Source organism: Enhydra lutris, unplaced genomic scaffold (assembly GCF_002288905.1).
Source record: "Enhydra lutris kenyoni isolate GAN:26980312 unplaced genomic scaffold, ASM228890v2 scaffoldscaffold1, whole genome shotgun sequence".
In the NCBI taxonomy this organism is placed as follows: domain Eukaryota; kingdom Metazoa; phylum Chordata; class Mammalia; order Carnivora; family Mustelidae; genus Enhydra; species Enhydra lutris.
The window spans coordinates 20979588-20991694 of NW_019154085.1; the positions used below are offsets into that span (position 1 = coordinate 20979588).

The 12107-nt window shown below is 37.5% G+C and overlaps 1 protein-coding gene across 2 annotated transcripts in view; it reads left to right on the forward strand.

Annotated features, from left to right (window-relative positions):
• Window positions 1-11641, forward strand: part of LOC111151748 (unc-80 homolog, NALCN channel complex subunit) — a 227295-nt gene extending 215654 nt beyond the window's left edge. For both annotated transcript variants that reach the window (XM_022509965.1, XM_022510038.1), the window contains 4 exons: window positions 6260-6341; window positions 7270-7381; window positions 7976-8175; window positions 9009-11641. In XM_022509965.1, coding sequence (XP_022365673.1) covers window positions 6260-6341; window positions 7270-7381; window positions 7976-8175; window positions 9009-9275 — 661 coding nt within the window. In that variant the 3' untranslated portion in view covers window positions 9276-11641. The remainder of the gene's footprint in view (window positions 1-6259; window positions 6342-7269; window positions 7382-7975; window positions 8176-9008) is intronic.
• The last annotated feature ends 466 nt before the right edge of the window (window positions 11642-12107 follow it).

Below are 12107 nucleotides of genomic sequence, written 5' to 3' on the forward strand. Positions count from 1 at the left end.
TTCTTTTTGTTTTCTTTGCATCTTGTTCAGATTTCACATTTTCTTCAGCAAATGAAAATGGGAAATTTAGTCCATCATCAGGTGTATCATTTTTTTTTTACTAGACCCATAATTCACAAGCATTCATTTGTGTTTGCGAGCCCTTGCCTTGACAGATCAGTTTCTTACTGTTGGTAAATGTGGACGTGCTGCAGAGTGCAGACTCAAGTCCATTATCAAGAGCTGTGGGGGTGTGAATGTACAACACAGTCCTAAAGATGGTTTCCCTTCATTGTTCACAGTGGTTGAAGAGATTGAAACTGAGTCTAGCACCGTGACCACTACTTTCAAAGAATGCATTTGTTTGATGCTTAAAATTACATGTGAGATAGACGAACCTCGCTTAGAAGAGAACTTCAGTGTCCCTCCGAGTGTGGAAAAGATTAAGCCCTTTGTTGACTTCCATTTGGCCAACTTTGTCCCAGGGCTTTTCTAATTAGGCCAAATTCTACTCTTGCTAAGTAAAAATACTAGTCCAGGTTTGGTGACAGAAGGCAGGAATTTGAGTTGATATTTATAAACTTTCTAAAGGATTTGGACCTCTCTGGCAGATTCAGGGTTCAAATTGCTGAACTTGACTTGCCCTGGATCCTGCACCAGTGGGAATAAACCCAAAGTTCTTGCTACATAAGACTGTTTCGGTGCCAAATCTATAGCTTTTATCTACAACTGAGTTAGTCAGTCATGTCAGGACTTTGGAGACTGTTTTAGACCAACTGTTGTAGATCTGTTGTTCCTGTAACTGGCAAGTTTTAGTTCTGGGTGTTACCTGCCCACACTCGGTGGTGGTCATTAAGGAAAGAGAGGACGAGGTGTTCATTTGGATTCTAAATAATTCTGTTAATGCAAAAGCATCCCATCAGCCAGTAGCACATCCACCTTTGCCAGACCTTGCAAATTGTATTTCTTGAACTCTATCATGTCACCAAGTTCTCTTTGGAGGAGAGGAACTTTTGGTATTTACTAAGAGGTGGGTTTATACGATAGGATATGCACTTATTTATATCTGGTTTCCAGACATTCTTATATTTGGCATGAAACTTCTTTATGTTGCAGACTCTTCAGATCCTACAGAAACAGTAGGGATCAACCATGGCAGTTATATTTAGCACGCATCTGAACACTCAGGACCTAAAATACGCCCAAAGTAGTCCTAAGGAAAATCTGGCTCCAAGCCTTAAAGAAAACCAGGAAGCAGGGTCCTGAGTGGCTCAGTTGGTTAAATGTCCGACTCTTGATATCAGCTCAGGTCTTCAGCTCAGGGTTGTGAGTTCGAGCCCAGCGTTGGGATCCATGCTGGTTGTGGAGCCTACTTACAGAAAAAAAAAAAAAAAAAAAAAAAAAAAAAAGAATACCAGGAATCATGCCCAAAGGAAAGTAATATACCCTGCTTCTCCCCTAACTCCCACATTTTGGCAAATGTTCTGGAGATTTGCTTTTGAAAGAGCATTTATTTTAGGTCAAAGGGAAAAGTTGGCCTGAGGGACAAATGAGGAAGAGACCAGAATAACTAGGGTGACCTGATGAATAGGTAGAAACCAATAAAAATTATGTAGACCTTTTGAAAATTTCTTTCAGGATTTTTTTTTAACCTGTACTATCTGGTTTCTTTTAAATATTTATCACAAGAGGTATCAGCCTTCTAGAAACACCATTCTATGGAGCAAAGATTCTTTCTTTTGGAAATTAACACATTAAAATAGTATCCCATCCTCTTCTGTTGAAGAACTATTACTCTTAGAGGCATATAAACTCACTGCAGATGTTCCCTCCCTGTTCCTGCCCCCAGCTACACACACTGTCCATCGTGTTTTCTCCAGAAGAATTAGACATACAGAAGTTACTCAAGCACTTAGTTTGGATGTTTATACTTGAAAATCAGATTTTGTTTGAACACGTTAGAATACTTTGAAAGACAGGAATTGACAATCAATTCTTATTTTCAAAAAAAAAGAGATTATAATGTTATTTGATTTTGTAAGGGTAGTTTTAATCCCAATGAAAAATAAGAATGTGGCTCAAGTTTGAACAAGACTATGTAGCCTGGGTGAGACAAAATAAAAATAACCTATTTAGTAGAACCCATATCATGATCATCCACATTTCCAAAGCATGAAAACTTGGCAAGTCCGTTCCAAGTACTTAGAAAAATATTTAAACCTTTCTCATGTAACTGAGAATGACCGGGTAAGAAAATGTGTGTTGTGATACACAGATATGTCCTTTGCCAATGCTGCCTCAGTTCTTACTGGCTATCTAAGATCCAGATTATCCTCCCTTCTTGCTCTGATTCTAGCCACTAATCTCTAAATTCTGTGGCATTTAAAATGCATTTTCTGTATGTTGTTGAAGGGGGTCAGGACAGACTCCCCCAGAATCTGCCATTTTGGCATGTGGATTATTTTGAGGTGAAGGCACTTGAGACCCTGTGGCATTGAGAGAAACTTCTGCCTTCTCTTATCCACACTGCAGACTCTATGTTGAGGGTCTTTCCCAGAATAAGGGTTATTAAACGAGATCAACTTTATCTGAGTGGACCCATCTGTATGGTAGGTAGGGCAAACATCTAATTACCAAACATCAGCTCTTCTTGTCACCCTGCAAAGTGCCTTCCTTTCTTCTGAAATCCCTACCCCAGGCCCTTCTCATTAGTTCAGAATGACATGGAGATGTCATTTTGCCTGTCTTTGGAATGTCCATGTCTATGTGGATCCTCCGTACTTAAACCTATGAAATTTGGTTTTCTCCTGTTATTCTGTCTCGTGTTAATTTGATTTTTAGTCCAGTTAGAAGGACTTCCGAGGGGACAGGAATCGTTGCTCTGCGACATTGTGGAGGCTAAGTAAATTTTAAACAATGATCTTTTATGGGGAAAGGGAAAAGTCGAATTTTGTCTCCTGTTTATTTCCCTGTTCTCTACAAATGCTTTATGGCTCCTTTGGTGCTGGCTTTATGCATTCCCATCATAAGACAGTCACTCAGGGTAAATGGCTATGCTTTGTGTCTTGTATTCCACCTCCATATTTCTCTAGCCATATTAAAATTGAACCTAAAAGCACAGGTAGAGGTAATGAAAATATGAATTCATTTTCCATGTGCTAGTCTTACCTAGTGCATCCACTTAAATTTTTTATTTATGAAATATATCTATGTCTCAATCTACACATTTTTGTAACTTTAGAAGAATAATATGAATTATTATTACATTTTTATATATTATATTTTTATTACATTACTGAATGTCCGCTTATCCACCTATCCAGTATTTTAAAAGTACGATTAGGTATATATCTCATTTGGGAGATGCATACATATTTCTACACTACATTCCAGGCCCTCAGGCTGAAACAGAGAAAAAGAGGTAATTTGTGCCAAAAATTGTTCTCCTAACATGGTCTGAACTTCGCTAGCTTATTACTTCCTTGCATTTTGGGTAAGGTGTTTTTGTTTTTCTTAGACAGTTGAGTCAAGTTCTGACAAGCCCTAAATGCATGTCCTTCCCTCAAATCTGGATCATTGTATGGTTTGCCATAGTGATGTTTTTCAGTGACTCCAAAATACAAAGGATAATTTTAGCTTCAGTTGAGAATGTTTTATTTCCTTTTCTCTTTATTGTTTTAAGCAATTATTAACTGTGGAAAATTGACCATTTCTCATTCTCAAGATCAACATTTTCAAGAAACCAGTTTACTTTAGAGAGGCACTTAGGGCAAACACCTTGGTCTTCTCCCAGTTGGTTTTAGTACTGTACATTCTTATGGTCACAAATCGTAAATCCTACAGATGACTAAAATAGTACATGACTTGGAGAGAATTTGAAACTAAATTGAAACTACTTTTTATATGCAATTTGATATAGACCTGAGAGAAAGTAATGTGTTCTGCAAGGATTACTTCCATTTTGAACTTTTCTGGCTGTTTATTAATGTGCCCTAACTGTACATAGTTAAGCCAGACTTTGATGTCCCCAATACATCTCTTTTGGGGAGAATATAATGTATTAGCTGGGATATTCTATTTCCAGGGACATGTTCTGTAATTTCATCTTTGATATGTGCATTCCACTGATGAAATGCTCTATCATTTATATATAGAACAGCTAATTACTGAAGCAGTAAACTCGATTCATTTCTTAGATATAAGCCTCTCTATCCATAGAGAAAATTTTGATGCTTATGATCCTCTCTCAAAATAACCATCATGAAACTACCATTATGCTTTGACATTTAACACTCCCTGAGTAACGTGTATTTGTTTTCTTGCACCATTTTTTCCTCACAATCTCCGATTACTGAATTAAAAACAAGACAAGTGGACTGCCTCAATTTCATTTTCTCGGCCCAATTATTTTCAAAACATTTTATAACCCACTTCCTTTTAGCGTTCTAGAAGCAATAAACTCATTACAAATAGCTAACGTAAAACAAAGAAGCATGCTATGTACATCCCTTTTCATGTGCCAACCATTTTACATCAACTAACTTCTTTTCTCGACCTTAATGGGAGGTAGGTGGTAAGTATTAACCTCCCTTTACGGCCAAGGGAACTGAGGTAACATTTAGATGTCAACAAAGAAACCATCCCAAAGAAAGCTTTGCTTGGTGTTTGGGAGAAACTTGTTTCTACTCTTGTGCATATGGTGATTGAATACTCTTTTGAACTTAAAGCACATGTTAAAATATATAATTAATAAGGAGATGTCACTTCAAACATGCCAGCAACATAGTCTGGATTGCTTATCAGAATTTATTGCATTGTTCCTTTGAATAATTTTCCATCTTCATAGGAAGGTCACATATGTATAAAAATAATGTATATTGATCTTTTGAACTTGATATTAAGGAGAACAAGAAAGTTTAAAAAGCATCTGTTTTGGGGACTCTTTATGGCATTTTGTACTATGTATCCCAAATGGTATAATTATGATATAATGACATCCTTATTTCATAAAAACTTTGATATACTCCATTTGGGAATCATTGATTTTCTTCTAGTGGATATAGGAGTTAAGACTTTTAAAAAATGGCAGATATGACTCTCACCCATGTGACGGTTAACCAGTTGTTAACATAACAGGGGAAACATCTGATTGTCTATCCTGCCACCAATTTCTTTCTCTACAACTACAATTAGATATTTTAGATAGCTCTTTTTTTTTTCATGGAAATGAATGAATATAGTCTTTCTTTTTCCTGGACAGTTGCTGACTCCGGATTCCTCTGTGGAATATTTTACTCTAAAGACCATTTGTAGATGACTCTCCTTTTGCAAAGGCAAAACAGAAATTAATTGCCCGTTAACCAAATAAGCACAATGGCATCATCCATTGGGTTACAGTGTTCTCTGGGGCACAAAACATTTCTTCTCTTCACCGCCGTTCCCATTATAAATACCTATTATACATGCATGCAGAATGAAAATGGATCATGCATCCATGAGAGTATTTTCAGCCTCACCCAACACCGAAGTAGCCACCACGGTCAGGAATCATTTTTGCATATAAAATACACGCATACACAGTAAATTTGGGGGGAGCAGCTTTTTGTTTTTATAAATTGCACAATGTGTTTGAGTGCAGCTACTCAATTGATAAGTTTCTGAGTTCTTCCGATAGCTTGATTATTTTGCCGGCCTCCTAAATCTAAAATCTTTTCCTAAAAACATTTAATTGTCTACCCATGTGACTATTCACTTACTCAGTGGTCACAGAGACTTCAGGCTGCAAACATGTGTTGAATGTGCCCCTTCACCCAAATGGATTCTGTGTCTGATGTGTTTGATATCTGTCCATCTTATTTTCATTTAAATTGAAATTTTAACCAAGGTGTTCCCATCCATGTGATAGAGTTGTTTGTGTTTGTTTGTCACCACCTTTTCCCTTCCCCTTGGAAAAAAAAATTGAGATTAGAATGTGACATCTTTAACCTTTTGGTGGCTTCCAAACCAGGGGTGTGATCGAACCAATGTTTTGTTGGATGATAGACATGGCATCAGTGACTAAAAACGAAATCTCAATTTTGACAGCTTGGGGCTACGAGGCCTTGTCCTCCCTCCCAAACCCTTGAAATCTTTCATCCCAGGGATACTTTCCCAACCTTCCTTCAAAGATAATGGTATCTTTGAAGTGACTGTTTCATAGAAGTGGTTTTGGCAAATACCCACCCGAAGACGGTCGTCTGTACCCTCTCTGCAGTCCACTAACACTGTTGATGCTTGACAGGGTGGCAAGTGTCCAGAGTGAACCTGGCCAACAGAACCTCCTCATTCAGCAGCCATTGGGGAGAAAGAGGGGCCTGAGGCAGGTAAGCAGACCCAGAAAGGGCAGGAGAGTCATCCTATGAAACGGAAGCTCTAGTTAATTTGTAATGCCCACGTATATGAAGATCATATTTTGCCTTCTCCCCGCCTGAAATAAGCAATACAGAGCAACTTTAAAACGTAAGTACTTGGGCAAGCGGAGAGTTTGGCTTCTATTTTAGCTTTGAGTCTTCTTATTGCTAAAGCTGATTCCTTCGTTGCATAAGCAGGCCTATAATTCTCTTTGTCCCCAGTCCAGAAACCTTATTTCCCAACCAAACATTCTGAGCAAGGAAGATTTGTTATGAAGTTGATGTAAGGCCTGTTTCTCTATAGAGGCATAGACCCAGTAGACCTTTCTTCTTCATTTCAAGATTAATGGTTCAGGTTAAAATCAAAATCAAAGCAAAGATCATCTTTACAGATTTCCTCAGATGGGGTCCCTTTATTCTCTACATACAAATTTAAATGAGACTTTGTACAGTCGCTTCGATTAGAGCTTCCCAACATTTGCATACCAGACACTTTCTCAGCATTTGAGATTTTTTCAACAACCTCCCCTTGAGACTTAGCATGCATTTAGCTACAACTTTTAGATGAGCAAAAGCTGATCGATAAGCAATACTTACTAATTTTGTATCCTGAAATTATCACATTGACTATTTTAAATTATGTTAATCAATGGATAGGTAAAGAACTAATAATTGGGAGATAGAATTGGTTAAAGGGAATGCCAGATTCAAATACTCAGTGTTCCATATACAGAAAGAAGTTAAATTATCAGCTACGAATTTATCAGCTACGAATACGAATACAGGTATCCGCGGAAACACTTAAAGGAAAGAATACACCAGAGTCAGAATTCTCTGAACACAGTTTCCTCCCAGGCAGTTAGAGCCCTCTTGCCAGCTTTATTCTGCCTATTCTCTTTAGCTAAGACGTCCTCTACTGTCACGTCAGAAGACACAGACTGAACCCAAAAACCGCCACGGGGCTCGGCTGTCAACCACTCGCAGGAGTATTCAACCTAAAACGAAGCCATCTGGTGAGGCCTCCTGTGTCCCTTCTGACTATATCATTTGACTCCATGTCATGGAACTCAGGAAGGTCTACAGACCCGGAGCTCATGCTTAGGATTAGGGAAGAAGTTTCCCAGGGCACTTTAGTGCCTTTCCTTCTTTTCACCTTTCCTACCCTATCCCGACCCTATAAGTCTAGGGAAATGGAAGAGTCCAGTGTAAGCCACGAATGCTATGAGATTTGATTCTACCAGGTTGTGTTTTCCTTACCCAAGTCAGGAACTGAGTTTGTTATATGTCTTACTGAAGACAAAGAAATGAAAGATAGGAACCTTTAAGTCTTGTTGGTGGCTGTTATGAGTGATGACCAAGTTCACCTAATGCTTGATGGAAATCTTGTTTAAGCCATTTATGTAAAAATGATTTTTTCTACCCAAATTCTACTCTTTGTAAGAAGTGAAATCAGAACACATACATAGTAGTCAAATATGCTCTTCTTTATTAACAAGCCAGCAGTGTCTTTACAAAGGAAAGCCAGGAAACACTGGTTAAAGCTAATTATTAAGCACTGGACAATATATTTTTTTTTCCCTATTTACTACTTTACTTCTGACCTACAGCGGACCAGAAACGTTCTGTGACCTTCATTGAGGCTCAGCCGGAGCCAGCCACCACCCTTCCAGAAACACTTCCCGCCACAGGCCAGCCACAAGGCTGCAGTCCAGCCCCATCTAAGAAGCTGGAAGGAATGGGCAAACCAGTCCTCACGTCTTCCCCTGCCATTGTAGTTGCTGATCTTCACAGCCTGTCTCCCAGGCAGGTGAGGGCTCTAAAGACACAGGTGAGGCTTGCCCCCTGCATACAGTGTGTCTAGGAACAATGTGGATATGCAAATTTATCCCATATAGTGGAAGTCTGGGTCTATAACCTTTTGTTACCCAGACGGACAACAGTTCTGTTGTCATGAACAAGAACATCCATATAGTCAGGAATATATCTACTTAAGAAGGAATAAGAGAAATCTTGGGATTCTTTGTTATGAAAAACCCAAAAGAAAATATTTCGCAACTAAAATAACCATTGAAAACCATGATATGACACCTGGTTGAAAGATAGTTCAATATAAAAGGAAAATAAATTTCCCCTTTGGAACCCTGTAAATAGCTGTCTCTATCCTATGAAATGAGAGGAATCCTCTATTCCAATCTTTTTCCTCATCATTTTGATATTTTTCTTGTTGTTTTGATTTTTTTTCTTCTTCCAATTTTTATAAACAAATTCCCATAGGCCCCATGTTCTTCCCAGTGACACTTAAAGAAAGCTATGGGGCAATATTACTACACACGTTCGTAGAGTGTTTAATGGTTAACAAGACTTGTAACATCATCAAATCTCCTTTTATCCTCACAGTCTACAAAGTAAGCAGGGCAAAAAGATACAGTCATGCTAAAGCTTAGGAAAACAGGCTTGCAAGGTTGAAGGGGTCCGTATAAGAACTCCCATATGGCTAAAGGATTTGTATAAGCTTGCATATGCCAAAGCTAGAGCTGGGACTGGCCGTGTGCATCCTTGCCCAGCTTCAGGTAGACAATGACATTTTTGATCCTCTTCCCTCCCACCTATCCTGCCTTTCCATGATCCTTTTGATGACAGAGTGAGCCCCTCCCCGCCGAAGAAGGAGAAAAGAAGGAGGACGCAGAAGTCCAAGGTGCTCCAGCCCACGGCCCCCTCTCTGCGCAACTCTCAGACCCTGATGAATTCACAGGCCTTGAGACATCCATCCTCCTACAGCACGGAGACACCGTCCTTCACATCAGCGAGGAACATGGCATGGAGAACCCCCTGCTGTCCAGCCAGTTCACTCTTACCCCCACCCAGTTGGAGGAGACTGACGGAGACCTAGATGAGTCTCATGTTTAATTCCATATCTTGTTAAGAGTGGCAGGGGTAGGCAAGATGTAGGAGGGATCGCTTTGCTAAAAGGTGAACACTTTTGCTTGGAAAAGATGAAAACACAGCACTTTACATCCAATGGGTGACACAAATCTCAGTAGATTTTGCTGCTAATGTGCACGTTTCATAAACATCTTTAAAAAAATCAATGGCTAAGATAATTTGGTTGTGTGAAGACCATAAAAACCAGGGAAGACTAAGAGGAAAGAGCCATTTCACTGCACAATGTTTATGATTCAAGAAGCCTTGAGCAGTTAAAAATATATACTATTATGGAGCTGCTTACTTAGGAATCTTAACAAATAATATGTTCTAAAAAGAGAATGCAATTTTTGAGATTACTCACATTATACATCTCATGCAAATGTTTATTTTTATAGTTTCAAAAGTATTAAATCAGGTGGCTGTATGAATAGCAATTTACATAAAAATGATCAATAAGGAAAATATTAGTTTGAGAAGACTAATAAATAAGCCTGCAGCCATTTTTGCTTTGATCAACAATACAGCCATTTACAAGAAGGAAAAAAAAAATACTATTTTTAAAGCTGTGGATTTTTCAATATTTATTTTTCAACCGCCATTTACCTTGCATGTTGTAAATCAAAATGCTAATGCCCTAAGATCATTCCATTTCACAACCACATTAGACAGAAAATATTCTGAAAAAGAATCAGACATAATTTTGAATTAAGAACCTAAACAGCCAATACTATGATGAAAACTAAATGTAAATATAATAGCTAGAAAGAGATGGTATTCCTACTTCTAGCCACGACCACATCAATGCCAAGATGAGGAGATATTTGAAGATATGATTCAGTATCCTGTGCCGGCCCTTCAGGGCATATTTTCAGATATTAAGGTTATTGTTAGAATTGGGTCAATAAAATAACTTCTTCTCAATGTTAACAATTTTCCTATGATCCTTTAGACATCTATGTTTATGAGGAAAAATTATAAAGTGAGCAATCTCTTCATAGACACAGTCAGCTTGTGTATTTAATGTCAAGAAAAGCATAAAACTTAGAAGGCTCATGAGGCCTTATCTAGAGTGTTACTAATCCTGTAGTAGGGCTTGGCATCATATAGTTCAAAACCGAATTTCAAAATTTTAACAGTTTACATTAGAAAACTGTTACACAACTACTAAACTTATAAAAATCCATATATGTACCTAAATTGGTGTGGGGGATGTATGCACACGTGTGTGTGTGTGTGTGTGTGTGTGTGTGTGTGTGTGTACGCCCACATGCATTTTTCTAGTACTCCAATTAAAGTTACAGCTTTTGATTACATTGCAATGAATTGAAAACACATTCTGTATGCTTCAACTTCAACTCTGTTGACTATGAAAAGTATGTTTATAAAGAGAGAAGACCTGCTGAAGTCACCCAAATCACAAAGGAAAGTTATTTTTTCTGTTAGAATTGCTTATTAAATAGGTATTGCTTAGGTTGTGATTTATATTTTCAAATAGAACTTGGGGGTTTGGTCCCATTTACTAAGAGAATGAAAGATATCTGTGTGTTAAAGATAATGGACAAAATGACAATTTTCAAATCTAAAGCTTGAGAAAATAGAGGTGGTGTATGGCCTCCTTTCATGTTTTACACAATTTTCAGAGTATTTACTTAATGCTGAATTAATTTTCAAGTGCAGAAATATACATATAAAGTGGTTTTATGATTCTTTCTAAGCTGATGTATTTTGCCTGTTAAAAATTATGCTGCTCAATTAGTGTTAGAGGCCTTATGTTTGGTAATTACCAGTGTCTGGGCTATATGAGTCTCTATATATGTGTGCACTTTGTTCCAGTTTTTTGATTCTTGATCCAAATTCTCCACGTATAATTGTATCAAATATTTTTTAAAAAGTAAAGGGGTCAAAGAAGATTGTTGAATATCTGAGAATTCTAAATAACTTAACGTGTACTTAAAAAGTACTGGGCTGTTTTGAACATGATGATATTGGCATGCCTGCCTTTCAGCCTGACTCCTCCACTCTAGTGTTATGGAAGTCTGTTGGAAACATTTTTAATAAGCTAAGTTGTTGCACCTTGCAAAAAAAAAGCCTCCACTCTGAGAAACAGGGCCTTATAGAGTGGGAATGTTTTCATACTGGGACTACTGAGGTTTTGCAGATGTGTGCATCTGTTCCATTTAAGGTGCCCTTAAATGTGTTGAATGTAATGTGTTGAATGTTTATGTGTAATTGATAAAGTATTTATATGTATGTGCATAAGATTGTCTCAAGATGTATTCTCAGGAGTACTGTTACCTGGAGTTTGAAAGAATAACTATTAAAAAAAAAAAAAAACAGTTGGGGAAGATCAGAAAAAAATTCAAGATAACAACTTTTTGTAATGAAAATATTATTGAGTATATGACTAAAAATTATTGTATATGATAAATACAGATTGGTCATACTAGATTACTTCTTAAGTTTTGATGCTTAATGATATTTATCTTGTTTAAAGGAAAATCAACACAGGTACCTACCACCCATGTATAAAAAATTGGACTGAACCAAGAGGTTGCTTCTTCTGAAATTATCTTTTGAGAGACCTCGGAATAAACATGTATAGTGGGTATACTACTTGGATTCAATTAAAGCAGTTCAAATCCTGGATACAGCATTTTCTATAACAAAACATTTTACTTTCCTTTTTCAGTATTTGCTGCTTTTTATAATTCTATTAGATAAGTTATTTGATTTTTTTTCCAAAAAGGAAACTGAGTAATTGAGTGCATTGGGACAAGTCACTGAGAACCACAGTATCAAAAGGCATAATTGGGC